General features: G+C 47.2%; 1 protein-coding gene across 4 annotated transcripts in view; it reads right to left on the bottom strand.

Annotated features, from left to right (window-relative positions):
* The window catches only part of MAP7D3 (MAP7 domain containing 3), a 387,643-nt gene that overhangs the window by 302,283 nt on the left and 64,397 nt on the right, over positions 1 to 20,963 (bottom strand). For all 4 annotated transcript variants that reach the window (XM_030210055.1, XM_030210053.1, XM_030210056.1 and 1 more), the window contains exon 4: positions 1,529 to 1,692. In XM_030210055.1, the coding sequence (XP_030065915.1) occupies positions 1,529 to 1,692 (164 nt within the window). The remainder of the gene's footprint in view (positions 1 to 1,528; positions 1,693 to 20,963) is intronic.

The raw sequence follows: 20,963 nt of genomic DNA, 5'->3' as shown, positions 1-20,963 counted from the left end.
GGAATTAGTTTAGCCATTATGGCATTCCTTTACATGTGTCTATAAAAAAAATGCCACTGTTTTTTTTTTTTTTGGGGGGGGGGGGGGGGAGCTGAGCCAAGGTGAGGGTTGACAATGAGGCACAGCCAATATGACCAGGAAGCCTGTACCAAATGAGTAAATTAGAGCATCTGAAGGGCTTATAAAAGCAGCTCAGATGCAATGCACAGCAGAATCTGCCCACGGCACCAAGCAGCATTAAGTAAGCTGTATAAAACCGTACCATGCATAGAGACAGAAAAATAGTAGGGTAGAGAATGCAGTCTACTTCAAGCTGCAGAGCAAGAACAGTGGGCAGAAACAGTGCCAATCCAATGTGTTGCACCAATGTGCTGCCCACATGATCACCAGGAATTTAAATGAAAATTCAAAAACCTGCAGTCTGTTACTGTTAATAGTAAAGCCCTGTCTCTGCCAGGCAGAGAAACATAAAGGCTCAATAAAGCATTAACCCCATAGGGAGGGTCGCCTTCTATTGAGAAAATCTTTCTTAGCAAAGAGGGAAAACTGAACAGACCTGAGCCATCATCCAAGGAATGGCATTAGATCTGCAGGAAATAAAATAATGGCCACCTGCAGAGAATTTCCTGCCTGACTGACAGTTACCAAAGTGCCAGAGCAGAGACCTCAGAGCATCACAGAAGTGAAGGTAGCAGAAATAAAAGAAAAGGAAGAGAAAAAGTTCTAAAGATGCCAAAAGAGGAATCTTACCTCACTGACTAGGAAATTCAGGTTGAAGAAATTAGCGGCTTCAGTGGTCCAGCTGCTGTAGGCACCCATTGATATCCTTCATTTCCTTCCACACAGCCAGAATGAAGGTAGAGACCCAAGCATGTGCAACAAAACATGAGGCAAACAACCCCTAGGGAAGCTTCTAAGAGAAGGAAGGGGGGGTGGCGGAAAGGGATGTGGTACCACTAGGTGTCTCCAAGCTCCTTAGAATAGTTCAGAACAATGCAGCAAAACAGAGCAAATGGAGAACATACCTCCAAAGAGGAAATCCCCCAGCTCAACTAACACAGTGTGTGGAAACTGAGGCAGAAGCAGTCACCAAGTGCAGTCCAGGAGCTATGAAGTCCATTTACCATCCGCTGAAGTCAGAGAATACTGAAGGTTCCAGAGCTACACAATACCCTTAAGAGGGCAAATCACAAGGAACTACTTTTGTTCCATGTTTCCTTCCACTGGTCAATGGACATAACCCACAGGTTTCTGGACTGATCTGTGGAATGAAAAGGAATTAACTTTTTTCTTCTAGGATAGTTAAGCTGAAAAATAGGGTAAAGGCAAAGGTCATCCATCGTACACAAGTACCAAGTCATGAACAGACTTAAGGAGGCTGCATGACTGTTTCCTGCCTTCCCCAGTCATTTTTACCTCCATCCCCAAAGAGAAAGATTTTTAAAATTTCAGTACTCTCTTTTAAACCACAAATCAAATGAATAAGGCCATGCACAAGACAAAACTGCTTTACAAACACAGACTATACCTTTTCTTCTTCGACTTTTTGTTTCCTCTTCTCCTCCACTGCAGCTCTTCGCAACTCTTCTTTCTGTTTCTGTTCATCCAGTTTTCTCTGTCTTTCTTCCATCTGTTTTTCATACTGCAGTTTTGCTTTCTTCTCTCGTTCCAATATCTGTGACTCTTTTGCAGCTAGCAAATAAAATAAAATATTGGAATGTTACCCAGAAAAGAAGAAAAATGTACTGTAGCTGTATATATATATATATATATATATATATATATATATATATATATATATATATATTATCCAAAATCTCTTTCATGTTTCCTTATTCCGGTTCTTCTCCCTCCCTTTTCTCTTCCAGATCGTTTGGGGGGCCAGTACCCCCTCACCCTCCTCACAATATTATCTTTTACACATCCCTTTCCCCTTCCATACAAGCAGTTCATGTGGGGGGGGGGGGGGAACAATGCTCCCCCACACTCCCCAAACTAGGTTTTAACCTAATTCATGTTTAATCCGGGATCTAAATGTCATAAATAAGTAAATAAATAAGATAAATATAAATTGCAGTTCATGTGTAGGGCAATGTCCCCCACACATCCCAAACTAGGTTTGAACCTAATTCAGTCCCTCAAAATGATGCCCTGATTACAAGTTATAACAAATTACTACTTCACCTATGTCCCCCCACAAACCAGGTTTCAACCTAATTCATGTTTAATCCGGAATCTAAATTTCATAAGTACATCCAAAGGAAGCTATACCTCCAATTGTAAAAGTTTATTATATTACGGGAGCCAAAGCTATTACTGAGGAGGCTCCAGTAAATTTGACTCAATTTCTGGAAACATCTTTAGAAATTATAACAGAACGAACAACTCTTCTTGCAAACTTTGCCTTCGAAACAGATAGAATTAATATTCTTAGGCTATACTTCAAGTTTATGTCTTCTCATTTTCTGGGTTCAAAGATACAAATTTTCCCCGATGTCAGCAAAACTACTCAGAAAAGAAGGAGAGAATTTCTGGGACTTAGGCCCCGGATTCTCACCCTAGGCGGGACTTTTAAGTTAAAATTTGCATGTAGATGCCTTATTTCCTTAAGCAATGTTTATTATGTATTCTTTGAACCAGAAAAGTTGAAAAAGTTTGTAATAGCAAAAGAAAATGCAGACGAATCTACTTCGATAGCAACCGAAGTTAGCTAAAACTGCAGGCAAAGATCTAGCTCTTATCCTCTTATTGTATTTTTATTTATGCTTTACCTCTGTAATTAATTACCTTATATCTTGATCTAAGATTGTGGCCTAAGTAACAAAGACATTGCTATTTACTCCTGACTATGTGTATAATAGTCATGGTATTGTATTTCCTGATTTTCTGACATTTATTTTCATGAATGTATATTTTGAAATTCATAAAAAAAAATAAAAAAAAAAAAATAAAATAAAATAAATTTCATAAGTACATACATAAATAGGTAAATACAAACTGCAGTTCAAGGGGGGGGGGGGCAATGCCCCCCACACCAGGTTTCAACCTAATTCAGTCCCTCAAAATGACACAAAATGGCTACAATTTATAACAAATTACTATTCTACCTATGAAAAGTTATTCTGTTATGTCCTCTGTGTACATTTGCATACTGCTCTAAGATCCTTGTTCCAGACACATAGTAACATAGTAAACATAGTAACACAGTAGATGACGGCAGAAAAAGACCTGCACGGTCCATCCAGTCTGCCCAAGATAACTCATATTTGCTGCTTTTTGTGTATACCGTACTTTGATTTGTACCTGTGCTCTTCAGGGCACAGACCGTATAAGTCTGCCCAGCACTATCCCCGTCTCCCAACCACCAGCCCCGCCTCCCACCACCGGCTCTGGCACAGACCGTATAAGTCTGGCCATCACTATCCCCGCCTCCCGCCACCAGCTCTGCCACCCAATCTCGGCTAAGCTTTAAAAAAAGCCCCCCTAGCTGATATAAAAGGTGGAGAGTTGTACAGATTCAAAGAAAACATACTTATGTGATCTATATTTAATCACACATTTACATGAGTTTTTTTCTGAAAAGCACTCATCTGTAAAACAGTGGGGTGAAGTAAAAACTTTTATTCTTTTTCTTTGCGTCTCTCACGAAACATGAAGGAAAAATCTTCTCTTTCTATTTAAAGTACAGTCTCAGTAACCATTCTTTATCTGATAACAAGGCAAAGGTTACCACAAGAGTAGCCTGTCTTTCAACTCAAATTCTGAAGTATCCAGAAGCCCAGATACATCCAAAGGTTCATTAATCTGTGCTTCTTACAAATGTATCCCTTCATTTATTTATTTTATTTGCTACATTTGTACCCCACATTTTCCCACCTAATTGCAGGCTCAATGTGGCTTACATTATATTACAAAAGATATAGTTATGAACAGGGTAAGAGGTTTGTTCTAAATTAACATATTACTATGTAAGAAATAAGGAAGATATGTCTGTGGAATAATTTACATAACACATAATTAAAAAAAAAACAATAATATATGATCATGTCAGGGGTAAATAATAAATTTTCACAATTGGTGGAATTTATTTCTGGCAAAACATTCAAAACTTCTCTCATATATCTAACAAACAGCCCCTTAGACATAACTGTGGGAAGTTAATAACTCTCAAATTACATCCTCTCCAGCTGAATTTTCTAAAGCTTCATTTTTAGCCTTTAATACTTTAATATTTTATCGGCGCAAACGCCAAAAGTTTTACTAGGTATTACCACCTCCATTTTTTTCTGCTCTAATTGCAAGCTGAACCACGTCACTTTCATTTTTAGTTGCCTTCTTTTCTAGGTCTTGAATTCAAGTCCCAAGAGCTATATTCTGATAAGTTAAAGATTTACCCAAGTCCACAATAGCATCCAGACAAGATAGCGTGAAATGTTATATACCGACAGTTCCAAATGATTGGCAAGCTTGTCACTCATAAAATACTCCAGAGGGGGCAAACTAGCAAACATTCCAGATGCCATGCTGAAAGATACCCCACACTTTGTGCCTGGAGGCACAGAAGCTCGAACCTCCAAAACAGCAAAGGTATGAGCCTCAAGGAGCCCTCTGTTCTGGGCTTAGATGTTTCAGCCCTAGAAGAATCAGCTGGTCCACCCGTCTCCATCATTGTTACACTCCTACCTGGCTGCTCTTGGCGGTGGCCATCTTGAAAGGTTCACTTGACGGGTGGCCATCTTGAGAGGTGCATTTGTATCAGTTCCTGAAGGGCAGCCATCTTGAGAAGAGCATCTGCATTGGCTCCTGAGGGGCAGCCATCTTGAGAGGCTTATTCCTATGGGCGTGCCCAATGAGGTTCCTCGCCTGTCAGCTGTGGAAGGGATCTCCTGATGAGAGGCCTATTTAAGAGCAGAACACGGTCATCAGTTTGCTTCGGCTTCTACCTTGGTGGAGTTCATGGTGTTTCTCGGATTTGATCATTGCCTGAACCCTGACTACTTCTTTGTTTGCTGCCTGCCCAGACCATTGCCTGAATCCTGACTACTACTTTGTTTTTGCTGTCTGCCTTGACCATTGCCTGAATCCTGACTACTACTTTGTCTGCTGCCTGCCTTGGTGAAGTCGTGGAATTGTTTGGCCGCCCTGCAGAGCTCAGGTCCGAGCTTGTCTCATCTGTGCTGCGTGAGGCACAGGGACTCACAGCCATAACAGCAAGCCGAAGCTATGAGTTCGCCGAACAAGACTGACATTGTGAGGTAAAAAATGACACATGGGAACACTGCTGAACTGAGTGAAATTGCTGTCCAACAGCTAGTTTTATGCTTTTTATTTTCTGTAATATTTACACTCTCTACATGACATTTGCTGGCAGCTCAGCATCTGTAATGATGTACGTTGTCAGACACAATATACTAGTTCTATTTTTCAAGCTCTTCCATAACATTTGAACATTGAATTCAGACATTATGGCTAGCATACATTGAGGGGCATAATTGAACGAAAACGCCTATCTCCATGGGCGTTTATCTCCGAGAACGGGTCAGTGAGGGGGCGGACCGAACCGTATTTTCGAAAAAAATAGACGCCCATGTTTTATTCAACAATGTGTGAGCTGGGCGTTTTTGTTTTTCAGCGATAACAGAAAATGAAAGCGCCCAGCTCAAAAACGAATAAATCCAAGACATTTATTCGTGGGAGGGGCCAGGATTCGTAGTGCACTGGTCCCCCTCACATGCCAGGACATCAACCGGGCACCCTAGGGGGCACTTTTACAAAAACAAAAAAAAAGGTCAAAGAGCTCCCAGGTGCATAGCACCCTTCCCTTGTGTGTTGAGCCCCCCAAATCCCCCTCAAAACCCACTGCCCACAAGTCTACACCATTACTATAGCCCTAAGGGGTGAAGGGGGGCACCTACATGTGGGTACAGTGGGTTTGGGGGGGTTGGACGACTAATAAGCATTAAGCAGCACAATTGTAACAGGTAGGGGGGGATGGGCCTGGGTCCACCTGCCTGAAGTCCACTGCACCCCCTAACAACTCCTCCAGTGACCTGCATACTGCTGCCAGGGAGCTGGGTATGACATTTGAGGGTGAAAATAAAAATGTGTGAAACATCATTTTTTTGTGGTGGGAGGGGGTTAGGTACCACTGGGGGAGTCAGGGGAGGTCATCCCCGATTCCCTCCAGTGGTCATCTGGTCATTTAGGGCACTTTTTGGGGCCTTATTCGTGAAAAAACAGGGTCCAGGAAAAGTGTCCTAAATTCTAGCTAAAAACGCATACTTTCTTCCCATTATCGCTGAAATGCGCCCATCTTTGTTCGGCAGATAACCACGCCCCAGTTCCGCCTTCGCCATACCTCTGACACGCCCCCATAAACTTTGTCCGCATCCGCGACGGAGTGCAGTTGAAAACGCCCAAAAATCGGCTTTCGATTATACCGCTTTATTCGTTTTTGTGAGATAAACGTCCATCTCCCGATTTAGGTCGGAACTTGGGCGTTTTCTCGTTCGATTATAAGCTGGATCGTGGCTCATATTCAACATCCAAGAAGTGGCATAAATCTGCATTTGGATTATGGCTAGCATACATTGGGGCTCATTTTCAACATCCAAGAAGTGGCATAAATCTGCATTTGGATGCTTTTCTCACACATGGCAGACCCAGCCCCGGTACTACAGGAAGAACAGACCCAGATGAATCGAATCTCCAGTGTGTTACAGGATGTCTGCTCTCAGCTGGCTACCATTCAGAATTCTAGAGACGCCACTGCTCTGGTTCCCAGACCAGTACTTCCGGCGGTGGGCCTGCGGCTTCCAGAGCCACTTCCTTTTGATGGAACCTCTTCGATGTGCCGAGGGTTTCTAAATCAGTGCCAGATGCTGTTTGCAATGCAGCCAGGATCTTTTCCATCAGAAAGAATGGAAGGAATCACCTATATCATTTCCCTTCTGACCGGACCAGCTTTGGCTTGTTCCTCCCCCCTCTGGGAACAACAGGATCCCATTCTTTCAGATCTAGGAAAGTTCCTGCGGCGGTTCCATATGGTTTTCAACATTCCGGGGCGGCCAACATCGGCTGCTACTGAGCTACTGCGGATCCAGCAGGGCATCGGGTCTGTGGGGTCCTATGCCATCCGGTTCCGAACTCTGGCAGCTGAACTACACTGGAATCAGGAGGCTCTGATGGCTATCTTCTGGCAGGGGTTGAGCTGCAGGGTGAAGGACGAGCTAGCGGGTAGGGAGCTGCCCTCGACGCTGGATGCCCTTGTCACCCTATGCACCAGGATAGACATTCGATTTCAGGAACGTGAGCAAGAGCGGAGTAATCAGCAGGACACAAAGAAGTCTTCGCATCGACCACTGCTCCCGAGTTCGCCTGAAACCGCCGGGAAGCGGACCTCCAGATCTGAGGAGCCTATGGTGGTCGGGCGACACCGTTTCTCAGCTTTCGAGCAGTCTCATCGCCGGAGAAACCGCCTCTGCATGTACTGTGGGCAGGCTGTAGTACAAAAAACAGAAGAAACTAGTCTTCGCAAGGAAATCAACAAGAAACAAAACAGCAAAGATGACCAACAAAAGCAAAAAACAAAAAACACAAAAAAAAAAAAAAAAAAAAAAAGATATATATATATATATATATATATATATATATATATATATATATATATATAAAACGTCAAAATTTAAAATTAATCATAAAATATGTATTTAAAAGATGAATCCATCAAAATCAAAAAATTACATAAAAAAGACGACACTTTGGATGTAAAAATGAAGAATCAACTTTATTAGCCAAACTGTAGCAGGGAGAAAGGGACTTGACACAGCTGTGTTTCGGCCGTACTGGCCTGCGTCAGGAGTCTTCTCTGCCGTCTGTTGATTATTAATTCTATCCAAATATAAAAAGAATATGTGTGTCTTACCAATAAACTGAAGCTATAGTGCTCAATTGTACTGGAAACAAAGTTGTTGGGCAGAGAAGATCAGACGCCGAGGAGCCTTATCCTATGCTTAATCCAGCTTGCCATTCCAACCGCCCTGGGGGTTTCCACCTCACACAAGACCACAGTCCCTACTCGGCTTCGGAAGAAGGTACTCCAATGGGGGCATTCCTCAAAGTTTGCCGGTCACTTTGGGTTTCAGAAGACTTACCATCTGATCTCCCGTGCTTACTGGGGGCCCCGAATGGCACAGGACATTCGTCATTTTGTTTCCACCTGTCCCATTTGTGCTCGGAGTAAGACACCCTATGAGAAACCGTGGGGGCAATTACAGCCCCTTGCCTGTTCCCCAACAACCCTGGCAAGAGATTTTGATGGACTTCATCACTGACCTGCCACCTTCACAGGGGAACACAGTCATCTGGGTGGTTATCGACCGTTTCTCTCGAATGGCTCATTTTGTACCCATGAAGACACTACCTATGGCCTCCACCCTTGCTACCAGTTTCATCAGTCACATCTTTCTTCTGCAGGGAGTACCTCTGCGAATTATTAGTGATAGAGGTTCCCAGTTTACATCCCGGTTTTGGAGAGCACTTTGCATTACGTTTGGTATCACTACACTATTCTCCTTGGCATATCATCCACAAACTAACGGGATGGCTGAAAGAGTGAATCAGACCCTCAAAGCTTTTCTACGAGCCTACACGAACCATTGCCAAGATGACTGGGCTTCTCTATTGCCTTGGGCTGAGTTTGCCTACAATAATAGTGTTCATTCTGCCTCCCAGACATCTCCATTTTTTGTGGTGTTTGGATGTTGCCTTCGCCCATTCCTGACACTCAGGTGCTTCCGCAACTACAGCCTACTCTCACTAATTTCCAGGATACGTGGAGGGAGGTTCAGGACCATCTTCTGCAAGCAGCGGTTCGGGCAACATAGACTTTTGATCAGCGGAGATGAGTGGCTCCTGTTTTTCAGCCGGGGGAAAAGGTATGGCTCAGTACTAAGCATCTGAGGCTGCGGCTGCCATCTTTTAAGTTTGCTCCCAAATTCATTGGCCCATTCCCCGTGTTATCCCGGGTAGGGGCCATTACCTATCACCTCCGGTTGCCTCGGAACCTTAGAATACATAATGCCTTTCATGTGTCTCTCTTAAAGCGCTTCCTCACCTCCAGGTGGCATCCGGAGCCTCAGAAGGAGGCCATTCCTGAAGCAGAGGCCGATCCTGAGTACAAGATGGAGGAGATACTTGAATCTAAACATCGTGGGAGACAACTTCTGTATCTAATCTCCTGGAAGCACTACGGGCCTGAGGACAATTCTTGGGAGCCGGCTAAGAACATCCATGCTCCGGAGCTAGTGAACGAATTCCATGCCCGATAACCTGCTAAACCCAGGCCAAGCCAGTGAGGAGGGGGTACTTTTACACTCCTACCTGGCTGCTCCTGGCAGCGGCCATCTTGAAAGGTTCATTTCAGGGGCAGCCATCTTGAGAGGTGCATTTGTATCAGTTCCTGAAGGGCAGCCATCTTGAGAAGAGCATCTGAATCGGCTCCTGAGGGGCAGCCATCTTGACCCGCTTATTCCTATGGGCGTGCCCAATGAGGTTCCTCGCCTGTCCGCTGTGGAAGGGATCTCCTGATGAGAGGTCTATTTAAGAGCAGAACACGGTCATCAGTTTGCTTCGGCTTCTACCTTGGTGGAGTTCGTGGTGTTTCCTGGTGTTTTGCGGATTTGATCATTGCCTGAACTCTGACTACTTTGTTTGCTGCCTGCCCTGACCATTGCCTGAATCCTACTTCTTTGTCTCCTGCCTGCCTTGACCACTGCCTGAGTCCTGACTACTTCTTTGTCTGCCGCCATCCCCGACTCTTGCCTGTCGTCTGACCACTCTCGGTTGGAGTTCAGAAGTCCTGTCGGCCCCTGGTCCTGGGGGCTCAACCCCCGGAGGAAGGGGTCGCTCCAGGTGAAGTCGTGGAATTGTTCGGCCGCCCTGCGGAGCTCAGGTCCGAGCTCGTCTCATCTGTGCTGCGTGGGGCACAGGGACTCACAGCCATAACAATCATCTACCAAAGGCCTTAAAAACAATGCACAACCTAGTAGCCATCCGGAAATTACTAAAGACCAACCTGTTCAATTTGATATATCATAATGAGCCATCTGAAATGACCTAACACCATATCTCTCCAAACCAAATAAAACCAAAATTTTATACCTGACCACTTCAATTTTCATCAATGAACATTAACGTATTACCCACTTATTTCCCATGCTTGAAATGAACTATCTATCCAACTTACTTTATATTTACTTCAACATTTATGAACTTTAATGTAACACTACTTTGTAATTCTCAATCCGGAAATGGTGATCACCATTATGGCATAATGTAAGCCACACTGAGCCTGCAAAGAGGTGGTAAAATGTGGGATACAAATGCAACAAATAAATAAATAAATCTCTCCAAGAAGGCGCGACGAAGTTTTTGCCACCTGGACCCAGATGCTGCACAAACCAATCCATTGTCAATCTAGATGGTAGAGACGGGGGTTCTAATGGAAAAATTCTCAGCTTACCCTCTCTTTTAACCATAGTTTTGTAGGAAAAAGACAGCCAATTTTCAGCATGTCTCTGAGCTTACAATAAAGAGGCCATCTTGGATCCCTCGACTAAGTTTAAATTTAATAATTTATATTCTGCCTATTTCTAGGCAGACCACACTTAATGCATACATAATCTTTAAACAGACATAAAAATCAGAAATACACTTACATAACCATCATAACATAAGATACAATTTTGCCTGAGCTCAACATGTTATAGAACATTTAATTCACTATTCCATAAACTTTACAAAATAAATGACATTTCAGAAGTTTCCTGAATTTATTCATAGTTGTTGACAATCTAATCTGCTTAGGTAGCTAATTCCATGCTAACCGACATGCAACAGAAAAGGCACTCTTCCCAGACTGGAAATCCCCCCCCCCCCAGAAAAGCTTGAGAGTCTCCCTCAGACTCTCAACAATACTGGAAGAAAACCCAGACAGTGTCGTCCTGGGACTGTCTAACAGGCCTCATCTTCCTATCGTACCACTAGACCAGTCCAGATGTGCGGTATATACCAAAGCCTTAAGGACCTCAAGTGGGAAGAAGTCAAAACCCCAAGGCACCCCGCAGACTAAGCATTTGTGATGCTATGCTACAGCAGTCCAGTCCCGGAGTACCCCTTGCCAGTCAGGTTTCAGGATATCCACAATAAATATGCATGAAAGAGATCTGCATATAATGGAGGCAGTGTATGCAAATCAAGTTCATATGTGGTCAGTGATGCAGCCAGGAGAAAAAGCCTATACTCATGTATCATGGACCCATCTCACAAAGAGCAGAATAGATTACATTTTGATAGTGGAACAACTATTTGGGCAAGTGGCATCAGTTGAAATTGTACGTTGTGGCATACCTGATTATACAATGGTGGTTATGGCTCTGCAGTTTGCCTGACATGATGTCAGCCTTTGTGGTGTATGCCTAGGGGACTTTGAGAGGATAACAGATTCCACCAGTTTTTGGCCACTAAATGGGATGAGTTTGGGATTCACAAATCAACAATATGCTGACACCCTAGGTTTGTTCTTGGAAATGGCTGAGGCCATTTTGAGGGAAGAAATCATATCTACTAAATTTCAGTATAAAAAGTTAAATCAACAAATTATAACGCTGAGCAGACAGCAGAGAGACGCACAAAGGGCACTAGCTAAGAATATGACTCGGGTTAACAGAGAGTAGTGTAACTAAGCTAATTACCTATAGCAGATGTTCTTTGAGGACAGCAGGCATATATATTCTCACAAGTGGGCGAGTCATCCATGGAGCCCAGTGTGGACACTGCAGAGAGCACTATCACTTTTAATCTTTGAGGTAGTGCCCCCACAACTCATGTGCAGGTACATTCCCACCCAACCTGGAGAACTCAAATGCTACTCTGAATCTTGGGGAGATTTAATACACTATGAAATCAATGACAAACAAGAAGACTGCAGCCCTTGATTGTTTCCCCTTGCAATTCTATAAAATCTTGGGACATGTGGAGAGGCATAATCGAAAGGGGCACCCAAGTTTTCCTGAGGGCATCCTCACAGGACGTCCCGGCGAAGGGGCAGGGAAACTCGTATTATCGAAACAAGGTGGGCGGCCATCTTTTGTTTCAATAATACGGTCGGGGACGCCCAAATATCAACATTTAGGTCGACCTTAGGGATGGTCGTCCTTAGAGATGGTTGTCCTCGATTTTCTGCGACAATGGAACCCGAGGACGCCCATCTCAGAAACGACCAAATGCAAGCCATTTGGTCGGGGGAGGAGCCAGCATTCATAGTGCACTGGTCCCCCTCACAAGCCAGAACACCAACCGGGCATCCTAGGGGGCACTGCAGTGGATTTCACAAAAAGCTCCCAGGTGCATAGCTCCCTTACCTTGTGTGCTGAGCCCCCCAAACCCACTCCCCACAACTGTACACCACTACCATAGCCCTTAGGGATGAAGGGGGGCACCTACATGTGGGTACAGTGGGTTTCTGGTGGGTTTTGGAGGGCTCACATTTACCACCACAAGTTTAACAGGTAGGGGGCCTGGGTCCACCTGCCTGAAGTACACTGCACCCACTAAAACTTTTCCAGGGACCTGCATACTGCTGTCATAGAGCTGGGTATGCTATTTGAGGATGGCATAGAGGCTGTAAAAAATATTTAAAAAACTTTTTTAGGGTGGGAGGGGGTTAGTGACCACTGGAGGAGTGGGGGGGGGTCATCCCCGATTTCCTCCGGTGGTCATCTGGTCATTTAGGGTACATTTTTGTGGCTTGGTCGTAAAAAAAAAAAAGGACCAAGTAAAGTCGGCCAAGTGCTCATCAGGTACACCCTTCTTTTTTCCATTATCGGCCGAGGATGCCTATGTGTTAAGCATGCCCCAGTCCCGCCTTCGCTATGCTTCCGACATGCCCCCCAGGAACTTTGGTCATCCCCGCGACGGAAAGCAATTGAGGGTGCCAAAAATCGGCTTTCGATTATGCCAATTTGTGTTGAAAGATGGGCGCCCTTCTCTTTCGAAAACGAGCCCAATAGTATCAACATTGATGGCTGTTTTCAGAAAACAACAGAAAAAAAGGCACTTCCCTCAGCGATGAACAAATGTTGAGTAGAGAACTGCTAGATGGTTAAAGCACTGATGATTTGTTATGTTCTTTGCACGCCTCAATAAAGATATTCTCACATAATTAGCAGCAACAAAAGCAGGCAAGTCCATCTGCTCTAGTAAAGATTCAGAGACCGGAGATACTTCACAAAGCTGACCATGATGGCTGGTCTTTCCACGCTAATACCCATAACCTGCGGGTGCAAGATGTCACTAAACATCACTATTTTTTTGGCCAAAAGATAGCTGGTTAAAGTCAGCTCCTGGCTTGTTTCACAATGGGCACTTGAATAGAGGTTACTGAGATCAAAAGACCCACTGACTATGCTAAGTGTGGTCTACAAAAGGCTCCCTCCAAAATGCACTCCAAAGTTCTCCTCGGGCACACGGACCACGCTACTACACGAGCCCACAGCTGTAGAATAACGGCTGTGAGCGGTCTGCTCTTGCTAGCAAAGGTAGGTGGCTGCAAGCCAAGTTTCTCAGGCCGCATACCAAAAAAGGTAAAATTATGTATAATCATACCTGATAATTTTCTTTCCATTAATCATAGCTGATCAATCCATAGACTGGTGGGTTGTGTCCATCTACCAGCAGGTGGAGATAGAGAGCAAACTTTTGCCTCCCTATATGTGGTCATGTGCTGCCGGAAACTCCTCAGTATGTCGATATCAAAGCTCCATCCGCAGGACTCAGCACTTAGAGAATTACACCCACGAAGGGACACTCTGCCCAGCTCACCACCGCCGAAACGGGGGAGGGGAATTAACCCAGCTCATCCCCACACAAGTGGGGGAGGGGAATCCGTCCAGCTCATCCCCGCGGAGCGGGGGAGGGACACCACACCCGCCGATGCGGGGGGATCTGGCTTATCCTGCAACCGCAACCGCGGGAGGAGCTGACTGACCCTAACACCGCCGAAGCGGGAGGGGTACAAAGCTGCCCTACAGCCGCACGAAGCGGGAGGGAGTGCCGGCAGAATTTATGTCTCAATCCAGCCCCGTAAAACGGAGGGGAGAGGAATGCAGCAGCTCACTGTAACACAAACTCGTCTCAACTCTTGAAGAATCCAAGTGAAAGAAGAACTTGAACACGAAGTCCTCCTGAAGTAACTGAAGGCTAAACTTGAACCTAAAATTCAACCAGAATATAAACAGTACAGATATCTGGGAGGGGCTATGGATTGATCAGCTATGATTAATGGAAAGAAAATTATCAGGTATGATTATACATAATTTTACCTTCCATATCATCAAGCTGATCAATCCATAGACTGGTGGGATGTACCGAAGCAGTACTCACCCAGGGCGGGACATAGAAATCCCTGACCTCAACACTGAAGCTCCAAACCGGGCCTCCGCCCGTGCAGCCACAGTCAAACGGTAATGCTTGGAGAATGTATGAGCCGAAGCCCACGTTGCCGCCTTGCATATCTCTTCCAAGGAGACGGATCCGGCCTCTGCCATCGAGGCCGCCTGAGCTCTCGTGGAGTGAGCCTTCAGCTGGATAGGCGGCACCTTCCCCGCGGCCACATAAGCCGCTGCAATGGCTTCCTTGACCCATCTTGCCACTGTAGGCTTAGCAGCCTGCAGACCCTTACGAGGACCTGCAAACAGGACAAACAGATGATCCGATTTCCGGAAATCATTGGTCACTTCCAAGTATCTGATGATGACTCGTCTCACATCCAGATATTCAAGAGCGGAGTACTCCTCTGGGTAGTCCTCCCTACGAAAGGAAGGGAGACAGAGCTGCTGATTCACATAGAAGCGAGAACCAATCTTGGGCAGGAAGGCAGGCACTGTGCGAATAGTCACTCCTGCCTCAGTGAACTGCAGAAAAGGCTCTCGACATGAGAGCGCCTGGAGCTCGGAAACTCTTCTGGCTGAAGTGATAGCCACCAAAAAGACTGCTTTCAACGTCAGGTCTTTCAGAGATGCCCTCGACAAGGGTTCCAAAGGCGGCTTCTGCAATGCTCTTAGCACCAGGTTGAGATTCCACGCAGGCACCACTGAGTGCAGAGGAGGGCGCAGGTGATTAACTCCCTTGAGAAAGCGCACCACATCTGGCTGCGAAGCCAGGGAAGCACCCTTCAGGCGGCCCCTGAAGCAAGCCAGAGCCGCTACCTGGACTTTAAGGGAACTGAGCGACAGGCCTTTCTCCAGACCTTCTTGCAGGAACGCCAACACTGAAGAAATTGGAGCAGTGAAGGGAGAAAGTGAGCCTGCTTCACACCATGCTGCAAAGATACGCCAAACCCTGGCGTAAGCAGTAGAAGTAGAGCGCTTCCTCGCTCTCAGCATAGTGGCGATGACCTTGTCTGAGAAGCCCTTCTTCCTCAGACGCTGCCGCTCAATAGCCAGGCCGTAAGACCAAAGGGAGAGGGATCCTCCATCACCACGGGACCCTGATGTAACAGGCCCTGCTCCACTGACAGCCGCAGAGGATCGTCGACTGAGAGCCTGAACAAGTCCGCATACCAGGGACGTCTGGGCCAATCCGGACCCACCAGGATTACCCTGCCGGGATGCTTTGCCACCCGGTCTAGCACCCTGCCCAACATGGGCCAGGGCGGGAACACATAGAGGAGCTCTTGTGTCGGCCACTGTTGGAGAAGAGCATCTACTCCCAGGGATCGAGGGTCCCGTCCTCTGCTGAAAAAGCGCGGCACTTGGCCATTGGCCGATGACGCCATCAGATCTAGGCTCGGCTGGCCCCAGCGCTTCGTGATGTCCAAGAACGCCTGAGCAGATAGTTGCCACTCTCCGGGCTCCAAGGTATGGCGACTGAGAAAGTCCGCCTTGACATTCATGACTCCGGCAATGTGGGCCGCTGAAAGCTGCTCCAGGTTCGCTTCCACCCACTGGCAAAGACTCATAGCCTCCTGGCTAGAGGGGCGCTCTGGTACCTCCCTGGCGGTTGATATAGGCCACAGCCGTGGCATTGTCCGACAGGACCCGTACAGGCTTCAACACCAGTACCGGGATGAACTCCAATAACACCAACCGAATGGCTCTGAGTTCCAGGAGGTTGATAGACCACTTGCCTCTGCAGGAGACTAGAGCCCCTGCGCTGTCCTTCCCAAGCAGTGGGCTCCCCAGCCCATCAAAGAGGCGTCTGTCGTGACGACAATCCACTCCGGGGTCACCAGAGGCAATCCTGCAGACAACTTGTCTGTCTGCGTCCACCAGCTCAGCGCCTTGCGCACTGCTGGGTCCACGGGAAGGCGCACAGCATAATCCTCCGACATCGGAGTCCAGCGCAGCAGCAGAGATAGCTGTAGTGGTCTCATATGAGCCCTGGCCCAGGGCACTACTTCCATCGTGGCCGTCATAGAGCCCAACAGCTGCACGTAGTCCCAAGCCCGAATAGGAGAGGCTACTAGGAACTAGTCCACCTGAGCCTGAAGCTTGACAATCCGATTGTCTGGCAGGAACACTCTGCCCACTTGGGTGTCGAATCGAACTCCCAGATACACCAGGGACTGAGTCGGGCGCAGCTGGCTCTTCTTCCAGTTGATGATCCATCCCAGGGAGCTCAAAAGAGCAACTACCCGGTCCATAGCTTTGCCGCACTCTGCATAAGAGGGGGCTCGGATCAACCAGTCGTCCAGATAAGGATGGACTTGTACTCCTTCCTTTAGCAGGAAGGCCGCTATGACCCCCATTACTTTGGAAAAGGTCCGCGGAGCAGTAGCCAACCCGAAAGGGAGGGCTCTGAACTGGAAGTGTCGTCTCAGGACTGTAAAACGCAGAAAGCGTTGGAGAGGAGGCCAGATGGGAATATGCAGGTACGCTTCCTTGATGACCAAGGAAGCCAAGAACTCTCCTGCCTTCACTGCCGCTATAACAGAGCGGAGAGTCTCCATGCGAAAGTGCCTCACTTTCCAGGCCCGATTGACCCCTTTGAGGTCGAGGATAGGCCGGACAGAACCTCCTTTCTTTGGAACCACAAAGTAAATGGAGTAACGTCCCTTGCCAATCTGATTTTTTGGCACCGGAACGACCGCACCCAGGCGGATCAGGTTGTCCAAGGTCTGCTGCACTACCACAGCTTGACCGGACACTTGCAGGGAGAGAGTACAAACCCGTCTCTTAAGGGTTGGCAGAACTCTAGCTTGTAGCCGTCTCTGATGACTTCCAGCACCCACGCGTCTGAAGTTATAGTGGTCCACTCGCCCAGAAACGAGGACAGCCGTCCTCCAATCTGCACTGGGGCGTGGACCAAGGCCCCGTCATTGGGTACGAGACCCTGGGGGAGGACCGGAGGGAGCACCTCCGGGACGGCGGTCTCTGCGAAAGGAATGCTGCTTGGGGGAGAAATTCCTCTTGAAGGAAGAGGGGGCAGAGGAACCCGACTTGCCCGGGCGGTACCGATGGGCTTCCTGCAACCGTCCTCTGGAGGTATCGGGACGAGTACTAACCCGAGCCCTGACCTCTGGTAATTTCTTGCCCTTAGACGTGCCGAGATCGGTCACGATTTTGTCCAGCTCGACCCCAAAGAGCAGCTTGCCTTTAAAAGGCAATCTAGCCAGGCGGGATTTAGAGGCGTGGTCAGCAGACCAATGTTTCAGCCAAAGCCACCGCCGCGCAGAGACTGTCTGAGCCATGCCTATAGCTGAGGCTCTCCAGACATCATACAGCAAGTCTGCCAAATAGGCTAAGCCCGATTCCAGGGCCGGCCAATCAGCCCTCAAGGAATGATCCGAGGGGGAAGCCCGCTGCACCATAGTCCGGCACGCCCTGGCCACATAGGAGCCGCAAACTGAGGCCTGCAAACTTAAAGCAGCTGCCTCAAAGGACGACCTTAAGGCCGCCTCCAATCTTCTGTCTTGGGCGTCCTTTAGGGCCGTGCCACCTTCCACCGGCAACGCCGTTTTCTTAGTCACCGCAGTGATTAAAGAATCCACGGTAGGCCACAGATAGGCCTCACGTTCACTCACAGCCAAAGGATAGAGGCGGGACATAGCCCTAGCCACTTTAAGGCTCGTTTCCGGGACATCCCATTGAGCCGCAATTAAGGTGTGCATGGCATCATGCACGTGGAAGGTTCTAGGCGGGCGCTTCGTCCCCAGCATAATGGCAGAGCCAACAGGGGCTGAGGGAGAGACGTCCTCCGGAGAGGAAATCTTCAAAGTGTCCATGGCCTGTAACAACAGGTTGGGCAAATCCTCTGGGCTAAAAAGCCGCGCTGCAGAGGGGCCATCCGCTCCATCCGAGCGGGGATCTATCTCCTCCAAGGAATCCGCAAAGGATCGTTGGGAGACCTCAGACACGCTGCCCTCATCTACATCGGAGGAGACAAAAGTCCTCCAAGGCCTGGAAATCAACCCGAGGGCGTTTACCTCTGGGAACCTCAACCTCTTTATCAGAAGAGGGAGCAGGGGCAGCGTTTTGCATGAGGAAAGCCTGATGCAGCAGCAAAACAAACTCGGGGGAGAAACCCCCCAGACTGTGCACTTCCGCAGCCTGGGCAACAGCCCTAGACGCACTCTCAACCGGCGCTCGCAATAGCGGGGGAGAGACATGCTGCGCATCCAAAATGGCGTCCGGCGCGAAACTCCGTGAAGGAGCCGCGCGGGAAGAACGGCGCTTAACTTTAGCCGCTTTTGTGCCGTCGCCCAAATTAAGGGCGTTCATGGCATTAATGTCTCCAACCTCAAGGGCGGCCCCGAAGAAGCCGTCCGAGCCGCGTGGCCGGCCAAGATGGCGGAGGCGAGGAGCGGGGGATGGGCGTTTATGGCGGGAAAAAACCGCCACGCCGGAGGAACGACCGGGACATTCATCGGTCACTAAACTATCACCCATCAAGGGCGAATCAGGTTGTAAAACCCCCGCATCCCCTCTAGAAGCGCTCCAGCGATCCGGGGAGCGACCCTTTGCGCCCTCGCCCTCCGACGCCATTGCCACGAGGAGAAGAATCGGGGAACCCCCTGCCCGCTATAAAAAGGTAAAATTACCTGCTTGCCGCTCCGAGCTGTAACGAACTGGTGTCCCAGTGAGTAGCTGCAATGAACTTTTAAAGAAACGTCGAATTAAACGCCTTTAAAGACGTTTAAAAATTTTTTTTTTTTTTTTTTAAACGGAGCCAGCGGGAGGGGGGAGAAAAGGAGGGACCTGGCACCACCAGGTTTGCACTTGCTCAAAAGAGCCCTCAACCCCAGGCCTCAACAAAACCTAAGGATTAGGCTTGGAGGCCTAGCCAGAGCTGCTGCTGTGTGTGACCACCACCTGCTGAGATAGAGAACATACAGAGGAGTTTCCGGCAGCACATGACCACATATAGGGAGGCAAAAGTTTGCTCTCTATCTCCACCTGCTGGTAGATGGACACAACCCACCAGTCTATGGATTGATCAGCTTGATGATATGGAATACAGAGTTACTCAAGGCTCTTGTCTTGGCTTTATTAAAAGTTAAGAAACTCTAGCTGAAGAAAGAGACACCGGCAAAGGGGAGGGGAACTCAACTCCTCTTAGTTATCCTCTTCCGCCAAGGTCTGCATCCTGAAGTGTGGTGCAAAATTTACCTCAGGCACATGGGCCAAGCTGATAGGAAAGACTGGTGCTTCAGCCCAGCACTCTGGAAGAAGCGCTGCTGCTGGCCTAAAAACTCAGCCTCTATCCCAAGCTCTCTTGGGATTAACTGAAGAAAGGAAATCATACCTCCCCTCCTTGTGGTATTACTGCATAATTCCGACCTGTTTCTGCTAACCGCTACATAGCCTGGAGTTCTTCTGATATTTTGAGGTGAGGAAAAAAACTTCACTTCCAATTATTTAAATCCTTTTCAGGGGAAGAAAGAAAACAGTTCTGAACAAGGGATGGGAGGGTAGGGAGAAGAACTCAGGCTCCTCAGAGTATCATCCCTGCTCCAGATCACATTAAATTTTCTTTTTTTTTTAGTTGGTTGGTTGGGTTTTTGTTTTTTTTTTTTGTTATGAAGCTTAAACCCCCAAGTGAGGTCCCCTCTGCTCAATGTTACAACTGGGACAGGAACTGCATAGTCCACCCATCACCATCCACTGAAGGTCTGAGCATCAAAGGTTGCATGATGCCCTTACTGGGCAAAGCAAAAGAAGAACTTTTTTTCTTTTTTTTCCCCTCTGTCTCCATCCACTGGTCAACAGGCACAGCCCACTAGTCTGGACTGGTAAGGCCACTAAGTAATGAGAATAATTTTGTTAGTTTGCAGGTTTTGAGGCAGTTGAGAAAAATAGTGGCAATTTGGATGGGTAGGGAGAATAGAGATTGGGGAGAAGCAGTTTGAAAGATGGAATTCCCTAACCGCTATATTTCCTTTCATCTCAGTTTCTATGCTGCAGAAGATGAAACTACTTATACCAGAGAAACAAACTTGGCAATTTTTTGCAGGGGCTTATTTCTCAGTAACCCCAGTGGGATCTGGCCCATTTTCAATCATGATATGTATTTTCAGTGCTTCCTCCCATTCCATTAAATTTCCAGAGAGTTATTTTGTCCCCAGACACACAGACCTCTTTTGTATGATTCTTTCCAACTTCCGTTGGGCTGTGAATAATAAAAACTGCTAAAGGTTAGAAGCCCTAAATATTGTGCACTATTAGTGTACCCTGGATAAAGTCTGCATCAAAAACTTCAAAATTTTCCATCTTTAGAAGATAAAAATAGCCATACTGGGACAGATCAATGGTCCATCTAGCCCAGTATCCTGTTTCCAACAATGGCCAATCCAGGTCTTAGATGTCATGTCTTCCAATTTCCTAAGGTCTTCATGAATTTTTTCATAGTCCGCAGGTGTTTTAACAACTTTGAATAGTTTTGTGTAATCTGCAAATTTAATCACC

This window comes from Microcaecilia unicolor, chromosome 7, assembly GCF_901765095.1.
Source record: "Microcaecilia unicolor chromosome 7, aMicUni1.1, whole genome shotgun sequence".
NCBI lineage: Eukaryota > Metazoa > Chordata > Amphibia > Gymnophiona > Siphonopidae > Microcaecilia > Microcaecilia unicolor.
The sequence above is the reverse complement of the archived record's forward strand: the minus strand, read 5'-3'. Positions and strand labels throughout refer to the sequence as shown.